This window comes from Tachysurus vachellii, chromosome 7 (genome assembly GCF_030014155.1).
Source record: "Tachysurus vachellii isolate PV-2020 chromosome 7, HZAU_Pvac_v1, whole genome shotgun sequence".
Classification (NCBI taxonomy): domain Eukaryota; kingdom Metazoa; phylum Chordata; class Actinopteri; order Siluriformes; family Bagridae; genus Tachysurus; species Tachysurus vachellii.
The window spans coordinates 6249822-6262709 of NC_083466.1; the positions used below are offsets into that span (position 1 = coordinate 6249822).

Genomic DNA, 12888 nt, shown 5'->3' on the forward strand with positions numbered 1-12888 from the left:
AAGTCAGACAATAGTATGTTTATGGTGACTTTATGAAACATGTTTATAGCCACAACTGTACACAGTGGAAGCTAATGCTAATTTAGATAAAGAATTACCCAAAAATGACCATATATGGTAAACAACATCCGTTTAATAAAATAGCCCAGTAGACTGCCTATGGTGCTTTCTGATGTGGACAACAGGAACTTTTCCAACATGTCTAAGGAGGGAAACATCAGCAACGCCAATGCTTTGTCTCTAATCCCTCTCATCTCAGTAAAGATTTTCCTGCACTTTTTAAAATTACATGCCAACTGACTGCACCTTGTGACCAACAAAATTGATAATTACTCAATTATTACAATTGCTTATATATTTAACAGTAGTTGGGATAATAGCTCTTGTGAATCGCTTTGCCTAAGATTGCAATTTTCTACCACTAGAGGTCGCTGCACAATGTCAGGATTAGTGTCAGAATTGACATGACTACACCTCAGTAGGTGGAGCTAGATATGGTGAGATACAGTTTCACAGAGATACTGACATTTATATCTACTGCAAGTGACACAGAGAACAATCATGTTATTCTTCTTTGTATTAATTGTTGTCAAAAATATTGGTAAGTCATTTATATTATACATAACCTTTAGGTGGATGCTGGAGATTTGTACTGTTACCTAAACAGGTCCTTGAGCAATAAAAGTAAAAATGTTTGTCTTTACAGCAGGTGCTGTTGAAAGCAGAATTACACCAGACCAAAACATCATATCTTCAAGTGAAGGCAGTAACATCACACTGACCTGCACATATGATCAGTCAGCTCTCTATCTCTACTGGTATCGAAAAAAACCTCAATCAGGACCAGAGTTTCTGCTGCTGATTCATAAACCCACAGATGGTGTCATTGAAGCTGAACAACCTGACCCAAGACTATCCACCAAACTCCGTAAGAAGCAGAACAAAGTAGATCTGGAGATCTTTCCTGCTGCAGTATCAGACTCTGCACTGTACTACTGTGCCATGGAGCCCACAGTGACACAAAACTGTAACAGACTGTACAAAAAGTCAAGCTAGATATTTGTTTCTCAGCAGGGGGCGCTGTTTATCTGTTTCATTTAAATACAGTTTTCTTTCTTAATTCTCAGACTTTGATGTTTATTTGTTTGGAATAAATATTCTACCAAACCTTTTTCCCCACCATTGCCACTCTATGTGTCACTCACTTTGTGTATTGATCTTTGCTGTGTTTATTGGATTTTCCTGTTTTTGGATAACATTATTGTACCTTTGCTACACTGATTCTAGGGCTGGGCGACATGACCTAAAATAAAAACCTCCGATTTTTTCACAAAAAATCCCATTTACGATTTAAATCGATTTTCCCCCTCCTACTGAAAAATCAATGTGCAGATTGCAAAAAAATTGTTCAAAACAAGTTTTACTTTATTTTGTTTTGATTTTCCCTTCTGGGATTCTGATTGAATCAGTTTGTAAATGTTTCTGACAGTAGGTTGTTTTTTGGCGGTGTGCTTGTGCTGCCACGGTCTTTTTCCCGTATCTCTATGGCAAACGCGCGGGGGGAGGGCTGAGCCCATTTGAACTACGGGAGCCCAGAGGGGAGTGTCAGCGGATGTTAAAGAGAAAACCGATTTTCATTCAAACAAGTTGACGTGAACTACACATTCGAGTAAATCAATAAAATCGATTTATTGCCCAGCCCTAACTGATTCTGTTTTAGACTTTGGAATTTATTGACTGTTTTTTTTTTGGATGGTGATTTTTTGTCCTTTATGATTTGTTTGTTGTGCCTTTTCTTCATTAAAACCTCCACATATGGAATCTAGAGAAAGTTTGGTGGCTTCTCTCTTTCTCTCTACTGGACAGGGTCATGGTTGATACAGAGTCTGTCCCACACATGAGGTGTGAAAACACCCTGAATCTCAGTCCTTTGCAGAGCTCCATACACAAACTCTCTCACATACTCATTCACACAAAAGAGCAATTTCTCCCAGCAAATTTCCTCCTGTCATGTTTTTTAAGGTGATGAAAACTGCACACAAACTAACAGTAACCTGAACTTAGCATCAAACTGAGGACCCTTTGGTTTTTTTTCTATTATTTTGTATTGTGTTTTATTTATTTAAATTACATATATCTGCATGTTTTCCTCTTTCCCATATTCATTTATCTATAAGTTTGTTTGTTTCTTCTTTGTTTGCAGTTGATATGAAAAATAGTAGTAAGTCATTGCTTCTTCCTGTCTGTGGCTCATGAAAGAGCAATTTTTTACATCTAAACTTTAGACTTTTCTTTAATTCTCAGGTATTATGACAGAAATACCCCAAAGTGCCATACAATTACAGGAATAATGATATTAAAAGTTAATTCTTTGATGAGCGGTTATTGTTTATTATGATTGAGATATAACACGTGTTTCTTTGCAGGTTTACTTTGGTCTTGAGTCCTGAATAATAAGAATGTCCACTAAATCTGCAGAACTACTATAAGACATTTACACTATAATTATCTATGACATTATTACAGACAGTAATAATGGACTCTTCTACAGGTCATTAAAATGGAGAGGAGGCTAAATTCAACCTTTAAGTTTATCCCTAATGTCAGCACGCTATTGTAACAACGCCACCTGCAGTTCTCCTCTCATGCCACCAGAGGGAACCCTCACCGGAATATTGAAGCACATTGTTTTATTTAATTAGTTTTCTGATTGTTAGCTGATCTTGTGTATGAGAAATGTGCTAATGCGCTAACATAAAATATAGTTAAATCAATTATTATATTGTTATAATTATTATTTTTTATTAGTGATTTGTGCTTCATTTTTATGACAGTTGACTAAATAGGATATCCAAGTTGTGACTGCACATATATAACACTGAACTATATAAAGCATCTAAGACCATTCACACAGCAATGAGGTAATGAGGAAATCTCACTAAGGAAATAGTGTTAGATTTTGCAGGACATAAGAATTAGACCTCACATTTGTCACTTTTGTTGGGATGCAAAAGAGACAAACTCATCTCTTCAACGTCTTGAACTTCTTATCCTTCTTTCCGGATCTTCTCAGGCTACTCCGTCGGTCTGCTAAGAGTCTGTTTATTAAATTTGATGCGCAAGTTCCTTTCTGAGTCCCTTTTCCTTGTATAATCAAGCAGCATGGAAGCCTCCAGGAGCCTAGTCCAAGCAGCATTGGCAACGCTTGCACGAAGAAGGCTGTCGGCCCACAAGCTACCTCAAAAGCCAGCTGTGCATTGGCCGGGAATCGAACCCGGGCCTCCCGCGTGGCAGGCGAGAATTCTACCACTGAACCACCAATGCCTACGTTAAGGGAATGTGGAGACCTTCGGCAGAGGTGGCCGGCCCTTTTAATGGTTCTTCTCAAGCTACGTCTGTTTTGTACTTGACCCGGTTTATCTTTTCCAACTCAATGGCGCTCTGGTCCATGAGTTCCGAAGGCGGCCACGGCTGTCCATCGGTCTTGCGGCTGTTTACCCTGCCATCGATTTGACCCCTCTTATCCTTTTTTGCTCTGATTGAGCTATGATCGCAGTTCAGATGACATTCATATGTGCTTCGTGTTTTGTTTGCAAATTCGCCAACTTGCTGTGAATCTGTTCATCAGATTTGAAAGAGAGCTCCTTAAGCATATGTCAATTTCAGCGCCACTGACAGTTTGTACACTTTGATGTGCTGCGCTATTAAGAGCTAACTAGAAGTGCACCCAGATGCTACTCCAACCCACAATCATCATGTGAAGCTGAAGCTTTACCTGTTAGGCCTTCAGCTTTGATTTTCAAAGTCCATTTCAATGTTTTTTCATCCGGCTCACATGTGACAGACCAGATTGTGAAGGTGATAATGAGCAGCAGTGAACAGAAGCGCTTGGCAGTTCCTAAAGAACACCTTATAAGCTGACCCAGATGGGACTCGAACCCACAATCCTCAGCTCCGAAGGCTGATGCCTTATCCATTAGGCCACTGGGCCTGTAAACAAAGGTTTCAAAACAAAAAAAAAAAGTTTTAAAACATATATCATTTTTTACTGCTATCGCATGAGTTTATTATCCGCATTCACTCCAATCCTTCACCATTGTCCAGATAGATCTGAAAAGCTCTGGAAAGCAACAATTGAGCCTTCTTCAAATAAGATGTTTAAAGAAACACATCCCCAAAACATTCTGTTTAATGCAAGAATAAAAGGCAGCTTGGCAAAATCCAAATCTTGCTGATACCACTACATTTTGGAGAGCATGACTTGGAATAGAATCAGCTTGTAACATATGACAGAAAGTTCCATTTAGAGGCTCAAATTGACTCGGCGGGTACAGCACTTATGAAGACTTTTACGGCACAGTCTGAAAGGCAGCAAAGCACAAACCTGCACCACCCGGGAATCGGAATAAACGGCAGGCAGGAATTAATGGCTGCTTTGGAAAAAAATAACCTTACTTATACCACTACCTTTTTAGAGCTTGACATGGAATACCACCAGCTTGTAACATTTGACAGAAAGTTCTATTAGGAAGCTCAAAAAAATTTCAAATCTTGCTGATACCACTACATATTGAAGAGCATGACTTGGAATAAAATCAGTTTGTAACATATGACAGAAAGTTCCATTAAGAAGCTCAAACTGTCTCAGGAGTTACAGCACTTAGGCAGCCTTTTTCAGCACAGCTTGAAACAAAGCAGAAGACAAACCTGCACCAGCCAGGAATCGAACCCAGTTCACAAGAATGGGAATCTTGTATGCTACCACTACACCACTGGTGCACTGTGCACCAGGCTCTTTTGCTAGTTATCCTAGCATTTGTTGTTCAGGACCTGCAGGATTCTTGAACTTCAGGGTGCCTTCTTAAGAGCTAACTAGAAGTGCACCCAGATGCTACTCCAACCCACAATCATCATGTGAAGCTGAAGCTTTACCTGTTAGGCCTTCAGCTTTGATTTTTTGATTTGTTGATTTTTTGACAAAACAGTCAATTGGCCAAAACATAGTCTTAGTCACACACAATCGGTTGTAAATGAAAAAAAACAAAAAAACAAAAAAGAAAACAGTATTCCAGTACTCAAGATTGTCCTTGTACAAAAATGCTAATGCAGAGGGATTTGTGATTTCATAGGAGATGGTGTATAAGTGTAAGTATATAAATATTACAGATTGTAACTGTAATTACACCTTTATATTATTTTATTATAACTGAATTATTATTTGAGAATTGACAAACGTTGTATGTTTGTGAAAACATAAATAAAAAAGAATTAATATTTAGAATATTTTTGTTGATGCTGTTATTGAATATGATTGTAGAGACTACTGATCATTCATTATACAAACAATGCATCTGTTTTTCCACAGACTGTTTATAACTCAATGTCAGTTGTGATGACATACAGTCACATCAATCAGCTGCATGAAGACTGCAGAGAACTGCTGTACAGGACCAAGATGGTATTATTAACAATAAACAACACTAAAGTCTCTTCTTGGTGAGTTGGGCTTCTGTTCCCCACATTCACTTCAATAATAAAAACAAATAAATATGTAATATATACATATTGAGCACTTTATTGTAAATATAGGTGTATTTTAAACATACACACACATGTACCGGTACACTTTTCTGCAAGGAGTGGAGCTTCCCCAGCAGATCAGTGTGGCAAAGCATTTACTGCAAAACCCAAGAGGGCTTCCGACAGCACACGTGGAACATGTACATGCTGTTATCGAGTTCCAGGAACCTGAAAATTTCAAGGGTGAGGCAGTAATTCGCCACCGCAAACACGCTGGTTCTGAGACTGTGGTAACACATGCAGATGTAGCTGCACCTGGCATGAGCCTGACTCATGTGGCATGTGAATCTTCTTTCTGGCCCAGTGTCAAGCATGATCCTGTGTGGTTTAACTGGCCTGGATTTTCAAATCAGCAGGGTCATCACCCATCAGCACCAGAGATGTATATATATCTCTGGGATATACATCCTTTCTGCCAGGTAATCACCCATCAGTGCCAGCACCTTTGTTACAGGGTTCTTTATCATTTTGCCAGGTCCCCAGTCTCCAGCCAGGGATTGTGGGTTTGAGTCCCATCTCGGGTGTGCTTAAGCAGTGTGGTGCAAGAAAAGCATGCTTGTAGCAAAACCAAGTGATCAATAAATCACAACCCTCCTCTCCTAGGAACAGCCTACATTTTAACTAAGAAGAAAATGTTGTAAATTTCAGAATGGTTGCTATCAACCCTAAACCTTGCAGGTCATTGCCACAATCCTGGTGGCCTACTGGATGAAGCTTTGGCCTACTGGATGAAGCTTTGGCCTCTTGCATCAAAGACAATGGGTTTTGTCCAAAGACATTTCAGTTTAGCTCTTAGATGCCTCCAGCAGAAACCCAAAACGCCAGAAACTTAAAACAGCAGTGACCTAATGGCTAAGGCACTGGCCACGTATTGTAGGTTTGAGTCCTATTTGGCAGGCGTGTTGAAGCAGAGTGGCGCAGCGGAAGCGTGCTGGGCCCATAACCCAGAGGTCGATGGATCGAAACCATCCTCTGCTAAGAGCAGCCTGCTTTGTAGGATTTTATTTTTTGTAAATATTTTATTTTTTCAGGGTCACATATTGCACATCAAGTTATATTTTTAGAAACACAAAAACATTTTATGTTAAACATAAAACATTTTGCACCAAAAGTAACTCAGCCTGCTTTCTTCTGGACATGGAGCATGCAGTCCTGTGCTTTTTCCCCACTAATTTAATAAATAAATATCAACATTATAAACATGCATTTCCATGGTATATGATCAGATAAAGTTTGTTAATTAAATGAGATTTTTCATTTCAGTTAATACTTTCACAAAGCTTCTGCAGTAGGCTACAGACTGTAATATCTCCTGTGTGCCTTTTAGATCATGAACATACACTGACATAGAGCATGAATACAGTAGGTTGTAGCTTTGTAATGAAATATTATTATTATTATATGAATATGACATGTATGACGACAAGGTGACAGAGTTTATCCAGAAGAATCCACTCAGATTATCCATGTTCCAATCGTATCATCCAACAATTTGTCCAGGAAACAAACACCAGTCTGCACAACATACATTTTAAAATGATTAAATCAACACATTATAACACTTAAACATCCCTTCTTTGGAAACGTTTGCAAAACAAACTCTTGTTGTATCCATCTTTGACAGTTTGAGCACTAACACACTATTACATCATTTAAATTAGCACAGTTACATTTTATACGTTAGCAATTTTACTCTACATGTGAAAGAAACACAATAACATGAGCATTGCACGAAGCCTTACACGACACAATCTATTACTGTAGTTTAGGAGAGCTTATTGGTGCGAGTTGTCAATAAAGCCTGTTACAAAAAGATTGCGTTCTGAAATGTGGGAACACTTTCATTTGATTTTGCCCAATAAGGTGGATATATATGGTTTTGTAGTAAAGCCTATATTTAGAACTTAAATCTCACTCATCATTGGGCAATTATACAATTCAATGTAACATTTCATGTCATACATTTTGTCATATATATATATATATATATATACATATATATATATATATATATATATATATATATATATATATATATTTATTAATTGGATTGTAGTAATAAGTTGAAAAATATAGGAATGCAAGAAAAGACTTTTGTGCACTGCTTAATACCATGATCTTTTTTTAAATGGTTCACACTTTATACTTTTTAGACAAGGTCTATCCTTAATCTGTTTTTAGGTCCAGTGTTTGATTTGCTCCCAGCAGCTGGTCTATAATAATAATAATACATCATCCATGTTGAGGCATTTTCGTGCAAAGCATGACAGTGCCAGATCCTCTGTCCAAGATATGTCTCTCTCTCTCTGTTTGTGTTGCAGGAAACAAAAAAAGTCAAGATTGATGAGGCTCTTGTGAACATGATTGTCCAAGACCCTAGCAGACAGAGGGCAGGTGATAAGTACAGTAGGCCTGCTCCTCAAGAGTTTTGATCTGACATTGCAACCACATACCATTTATGCCTTTTACCATTGAGGAGGATGTTGGCTTCAGAAATTTTGTCAGCCTCCTGGATCCTACATACGTACATGCTCCCATCAAGGTAAACACTGAAGACAAAGGTGGAGAAAAGGTTTACAGAGAAGAAAGAGAGAGCTAAAGAAGTGGTTAGGGCTACAGCTGTGACCTTAGCTTCGTATATGTGGACATCAATTCATATGGATTCTTATTTAGCTGTTACTTGCCATTTCATTGACATTAAAGAACAACTTACTATGGTGTTGCTGGGAGTAGGAAAATTTCCTGCTTCACATACTGTACAGCAGCAAACATTGCTGCAGTGAACACATCTCTCATTGAGGAATGGGGGATTCAGTCTAAAATTAGGTGTCTTGTCAATGATACAGCTGCTAATATGATAGCATGTGCCAACAATTACAGCTAAGGAGTACCATTTGCATAGCTCATGCTCTAAACCTTGTTGTTAAAAAAGCTATTGACTTCCCAGGGCTTCAAGACAGCAGGACTTCATCAAGTGGTGACTGATGAGAAGGCAGCAAAGCTCTGCACCAACCTCATCACACTAATGTCAGAGGTTGGCTCATTATGAAACAGCAAGCCAAATGAACAGGTGGACACCTGATTGCTGATTGTTAATAAAACATAATTAAGCACAAAGCATCCATCTAGCCTACAGTACAGTAGTCTGTAAGGGAGATTTATAATCGTGTAAAAGTGTCTGCACTTATGTACCTTCAACAATCATGAGTTTGATTTTTTTTTCTAAAAACAGTAAAAATGTCCACATTCACCATACAAAAAGTGATCTTTATTACATTTTTGTTTGGAGTTACCATACATATGCAATGGAACATGCTTTGGTCATGTATTTAATATATTGATTCATTTATTTATTAATCTATCCTTAATTTGTCAATCCATTGATTTTTGCTTCTAAAATTAATACGTTGTTTGGTTGTGGAACATTGTGTGATCGCGCTTTCACCAGCAGAGGTCCTCATCGAGCTCTGATTTGAAAAGCTTCGAGTAATGAACCTTTTTCCGATACAATTGGGTTGAAAGCTTCACTGCTTTAAGAAAGCTTCACTTCACCATCACTACAAAACGTACAGAGGGTGGCACGCGCTCCTAACCTAGTGTGTCTAATACAGTAATGATTTCCTACGTGTTGCACAATGTAGGTCACGTGACGTACTTACCTGTCCATTTTCCCCAATATAAACAAAGTCACAAACACAGGGCGAATGAACACTAACGTACAGACGCAGAACGAGTGACTAACAAACTGGGTTAACGAACAGTCTGATATACAAACGGAAAAACACCACAACAAGCAAATCAGCACACAGGTTATCAAACGCGGCTCAAGTTCAACAGAAACACGAGCGAACTCAATGAATGAATGGTGGCGGGTTTAAATAGGCGGGATCGGGTGTTGATTGGTGGATCGAAGAGTGATGTCACACAGGATAATCAAGATTGACAGGAAAGGTGTCTAATGGCAGGGATCTGAGGAGACAGATGGCGGAGAAAAGAGAGGGGAAAAAAAAAACCCAGAACCGACAAACAGCACGTAACATGATCAGATAAAGTTTGTTAATTAAATGAGATTTTTCATTTCAGTTAAAGCTTCTGCAGTAGGCTACAGACTGTAATATCTCCTGTGTGCCTTTTAGATCATGAACATACACTGATATAGAGCATGAATACAGTAGGTTGTAGCTTCGCAATGAAATACTACTACTACTACTACTAATAATAATAATATTTTTTAATAATTCAATAATAATAATAATAGCTTTATTATTTTTCCTTTTGATATATTTTATTAATGCTTGTTATGAACAATTATGAACCTGTGCACACGTCATATCCGTCGTGTTTATTTATGTTTAAACTGCCTCTATTATGATGCCGCGTTCCATCGAATCATTTTAAATCCAAACACAACACTGAGCTGAACGGAGCAACATTGAATATCTGCACTAAAATAAAGAGATTTTAGAAGAAAACTCCATGGATTTCCGCGCTCCTCCCGACCAAACTCAGTCAGCTCACGGTAAGAGAATGTGACTTTAATGTCATAGTGTTTTTACAATAAAGCAGGTTTAAATTACACTGTGTTACAGTCTAATGTTTTCTATCTAAACGAGATCCTCTTTTGACGTGAATTAGCACAATGCTACTTACTGTGCTAGCGAACTTGGACACAGGTATAAATGACAGTAAAAATACTGAACCGAATCGATGAGCTTGACTTAAGAATCGATTTTAATTTCACAATAAAATATTTCCTCTGTTGTTTGGTGACTTTTCACAATCCTCACTACAGGTTTTACAGTAAAGCAGGTGTAACATAGTGATTAGACACATACATGATTAGCTCCGGACTTTTAGTTACAATGTGTTTTCTACCTGTAGAATGTAGCTAATCATTTCATTTACACAACAGCACAGTGAGGGTCATATTGTATTTAAGGGTTAATAGCAAACATTACAGGCTTTTATTTAATTATAGTTTATTATTATTATTCTCTCTCTCTCTCTCTCTCTCTCTCTCTCTCTCTCTCTCTCTCTCCCCAAAATAAAATGTATTTTAACTTAAAAATTGTATTATGTTTTTCTGTCTACAGGCTCCTTCATCTCCCAGTCTGAGGTACTGAACAGTGCTGCAGCTAAACAGATTTAAACACACACACACACACACACACACACACACACACACACACACACACACCAATAACACAAGGTTTTTGCTTAATATTGCAATATATTATAATATATTAACTACATCTATGATGTTTAATTAATTCTATTTTTTCACCAATTCTACTTCTAATTACAACAATAATAATAATCTTTTACTTTCCCAGTCTGCTGTTCCTGCACCAGCTCGGAAGCCGGCGACAATCTACATGTTGGAGTCAGCTGATCTGGATGAACAGATCAGGATGCTGTGTGAGTCTCACAGTCATATACAAACTTACACACAAATGCACTTCCTCACAGCATAAGAAGTGTTTCCTTAAACACAACAGTGTCTACAGTCTACTTTACACTCCTCTTGCTTTCGGAATATGGAGCCAAACAAAACCAAACAAAAGACAAAGCAGCATGTCTCCATCTCACTCATCTCTCTCTCTCTCTCTCTCTCTCTCTCTCTCTCTCTCTCTCTCTCTCTCTCTCTCTCTCTCGGTGCATGCTGGGAGCGTTTGTGTGTGTGAGTGGTCACAGGAGCTGAGAGCAATCGTGCGATTTTTTTTCTGTTTTTTTCTTTCACTTTTCTCATTGGAGTTACTCTCTTTTGAGGAAGTAAAGAGAACAGAAAGTTTATTATAGTTTTTGTGTTTAATAGTTTATTTTTAGCAGTCAGGTAAGTTAGTCAGGTGTGTAGTAGCAAGGCGGGAGCGGGATGGCGTCCCTCACACAGAGGGGGACGTCACCTGTCTCCCTCCGCCATGGCGTCAGGTGTATGCCGGCTAACGGCGTGAGTGTGGAGGAAGTGTTACTGGCAATGGGGAAGGAGGTCGGAAATGAAAACATTTTCACTGCTTCCCGCATGAACAAAGCGGTCGTGGTGTTTCTGAGGGAGGAAGATCAGGCGAGACACCTGACCAACACCGGAATTGTGGTGAGCGGTGAGTTTGTTATAGTTTCACCGCTGGTTGCTCCGACAGTCCGGGTTACTATAGCTAACGTGCCTCCTTTTATTCCGGATGAGGATATAGAGCGGGAGCTAAAGCGCTACGGAAAGGTAGCTAGTAAGATTAAAATAGTTTACCTGGGCTGTAAGACCGGGGGTCTGAAGAAAGTTGAGTCTTTCAGGAGACAAGTCTTCATGGTTTTAACGCAGCCAGAACTAGACGTGTCTTTTAGAGTGGTGTGTGAGGGCAAGTCATTCATGTTGTACGCAAGTACGGGGCAGATGAAATGTTTTGAGTGCGGTGATGTTGGGCACAAGAGGCTGGTGTGTCCTCACAAGACCCAGGCCTCTGAGGGGGCAGCCGGGCAGAGTAACGTGGTGGCAGCCGGGCAGAGTAACGTGGTGGCAGCTGGGAGCGAAACGGTGGAGCCGCCGGTAAAACATGGAGCGGATTTTCCAGCTCCGGCAGTGAACAGTGTGGTTGTCCCGGAAAGGAGCGGAACGGAGTCAGACAACGCCGTGGTAGCGATGTCTAACAGTGATATTGTTGTGGAAAAGCGAGCTGAAGTGTCAAACACCGAAACTAACCCAGTGTCTGGCGAGGTGTTGATTAATACTGGGTGTACTGAGAGCACTGTGCAGGCGGAGATCAGTGCTCATAACAGTAACACAGAGCTCGACACTGAAGATGCAATGGCTAACACACAGGTAATCACTGTTGGTGAAGGTAACGTGACGATGGAAGAGAATAGTGACTCTGTAATGATGGAAACTGAACAGGTCGCCTTCAAAACCCCCGTAAAGAGGAAAAAAAGAGGGAAAAAAGCAACTCATAAGTACGCGAAAAAGACTGACCAAGAAGTGAAAGTGACACAGGAAGTGATGTGGTTGTACCTGAGCCCAGTGTTCCCATCCCTGCTGTGAGTAACATTTTTACTAAAGAATACAACGTCACTGAAATCAAACACTTTCTAAAAATCACAAAGAACATGCGAATGGTCAACATCAGTGATCACTTCCCCGATTTAAAACGGCTATTTGAAGCCATAAAACGTTTTATGTCTGAAGGTTGTTTTGAGGATAAGGAAGTTTATCGACTGAAAAAGATAATGACAAAACTCGCTAACTTGTGTGATGATGGAGGTGAAACAGTCTAATTTTCTCAGTCCTCAGTGGCTGCACACTCTGCTGCTGTTAGTAACTCT

General features: G+C 39.3%; 1 long non-coding RNA gene, 3 other non-coding genes and 1 gene segment (V, D, J or C); 2 read left to right on the forward strand and 3 right to left on the reverse strand.

Annotated features, from left to right (window-relative positions):
- Positions 1 to 558: 558 nt before the first annotated feature.
- On the forward strand, positions 559 to 1174 carry LOC132847909 (T cell receptor alpha variable 12-3-like). The segment is given in 2 exon segments: positions 559 to 601; positions 707 to 1174. Coding segments are annotated over 2 exon segments (390 nt in total).
- A 2079-nt stretch (positions 1175 to 3253) lies between these two features.
- Positions 3254 to 3324, reverse strand: trnag-gcc (transfer RNA glycine (anticodon GCC)). Its single transcript has one exon. It is a non-coding gene; the product is annotated as a tRNA-Gly (tRNA).
- A 594-nt stretch (positions 3325 to 3918) lies between these two features.
- Positions 3919 to 3991, reverse strand: trnar-ucg (transfer RNA arginine (anticodon UCG)). The gene has a single exon. It is a non-coding gene; the product is annotated as a tRNA-Arg (tRNA).
- Positions 3992 to 4708: 717 nt separating this feature from the next.
- trnag-ccc (transfer RNA glycine (anticodon CCC)) lies at positions 4709 to 4779 on the reverse strand. The gene has a single exon. It is a non-coding gene; the product is annotated as a tRNA-Gly (tRNA).
- Positions 4780 to 9910: 5131 nt separating this feature from the next.
- LOC132847910 (uncharacterized) lies at positions 9911 to 10943 on the forward strand. The gene is made up of 3 exons (XR_009648673.1): positions 9911 to 10099; positions 10674 to 10696; positions 10914 to 10943. It is a non-coding gene; the product is annotated as an uncharacterized LOC132847910 (long non-coding RNA).
- The last annotated feature ends 1945 nt before the right edge of the window (positions 10944 to 12888 follow it).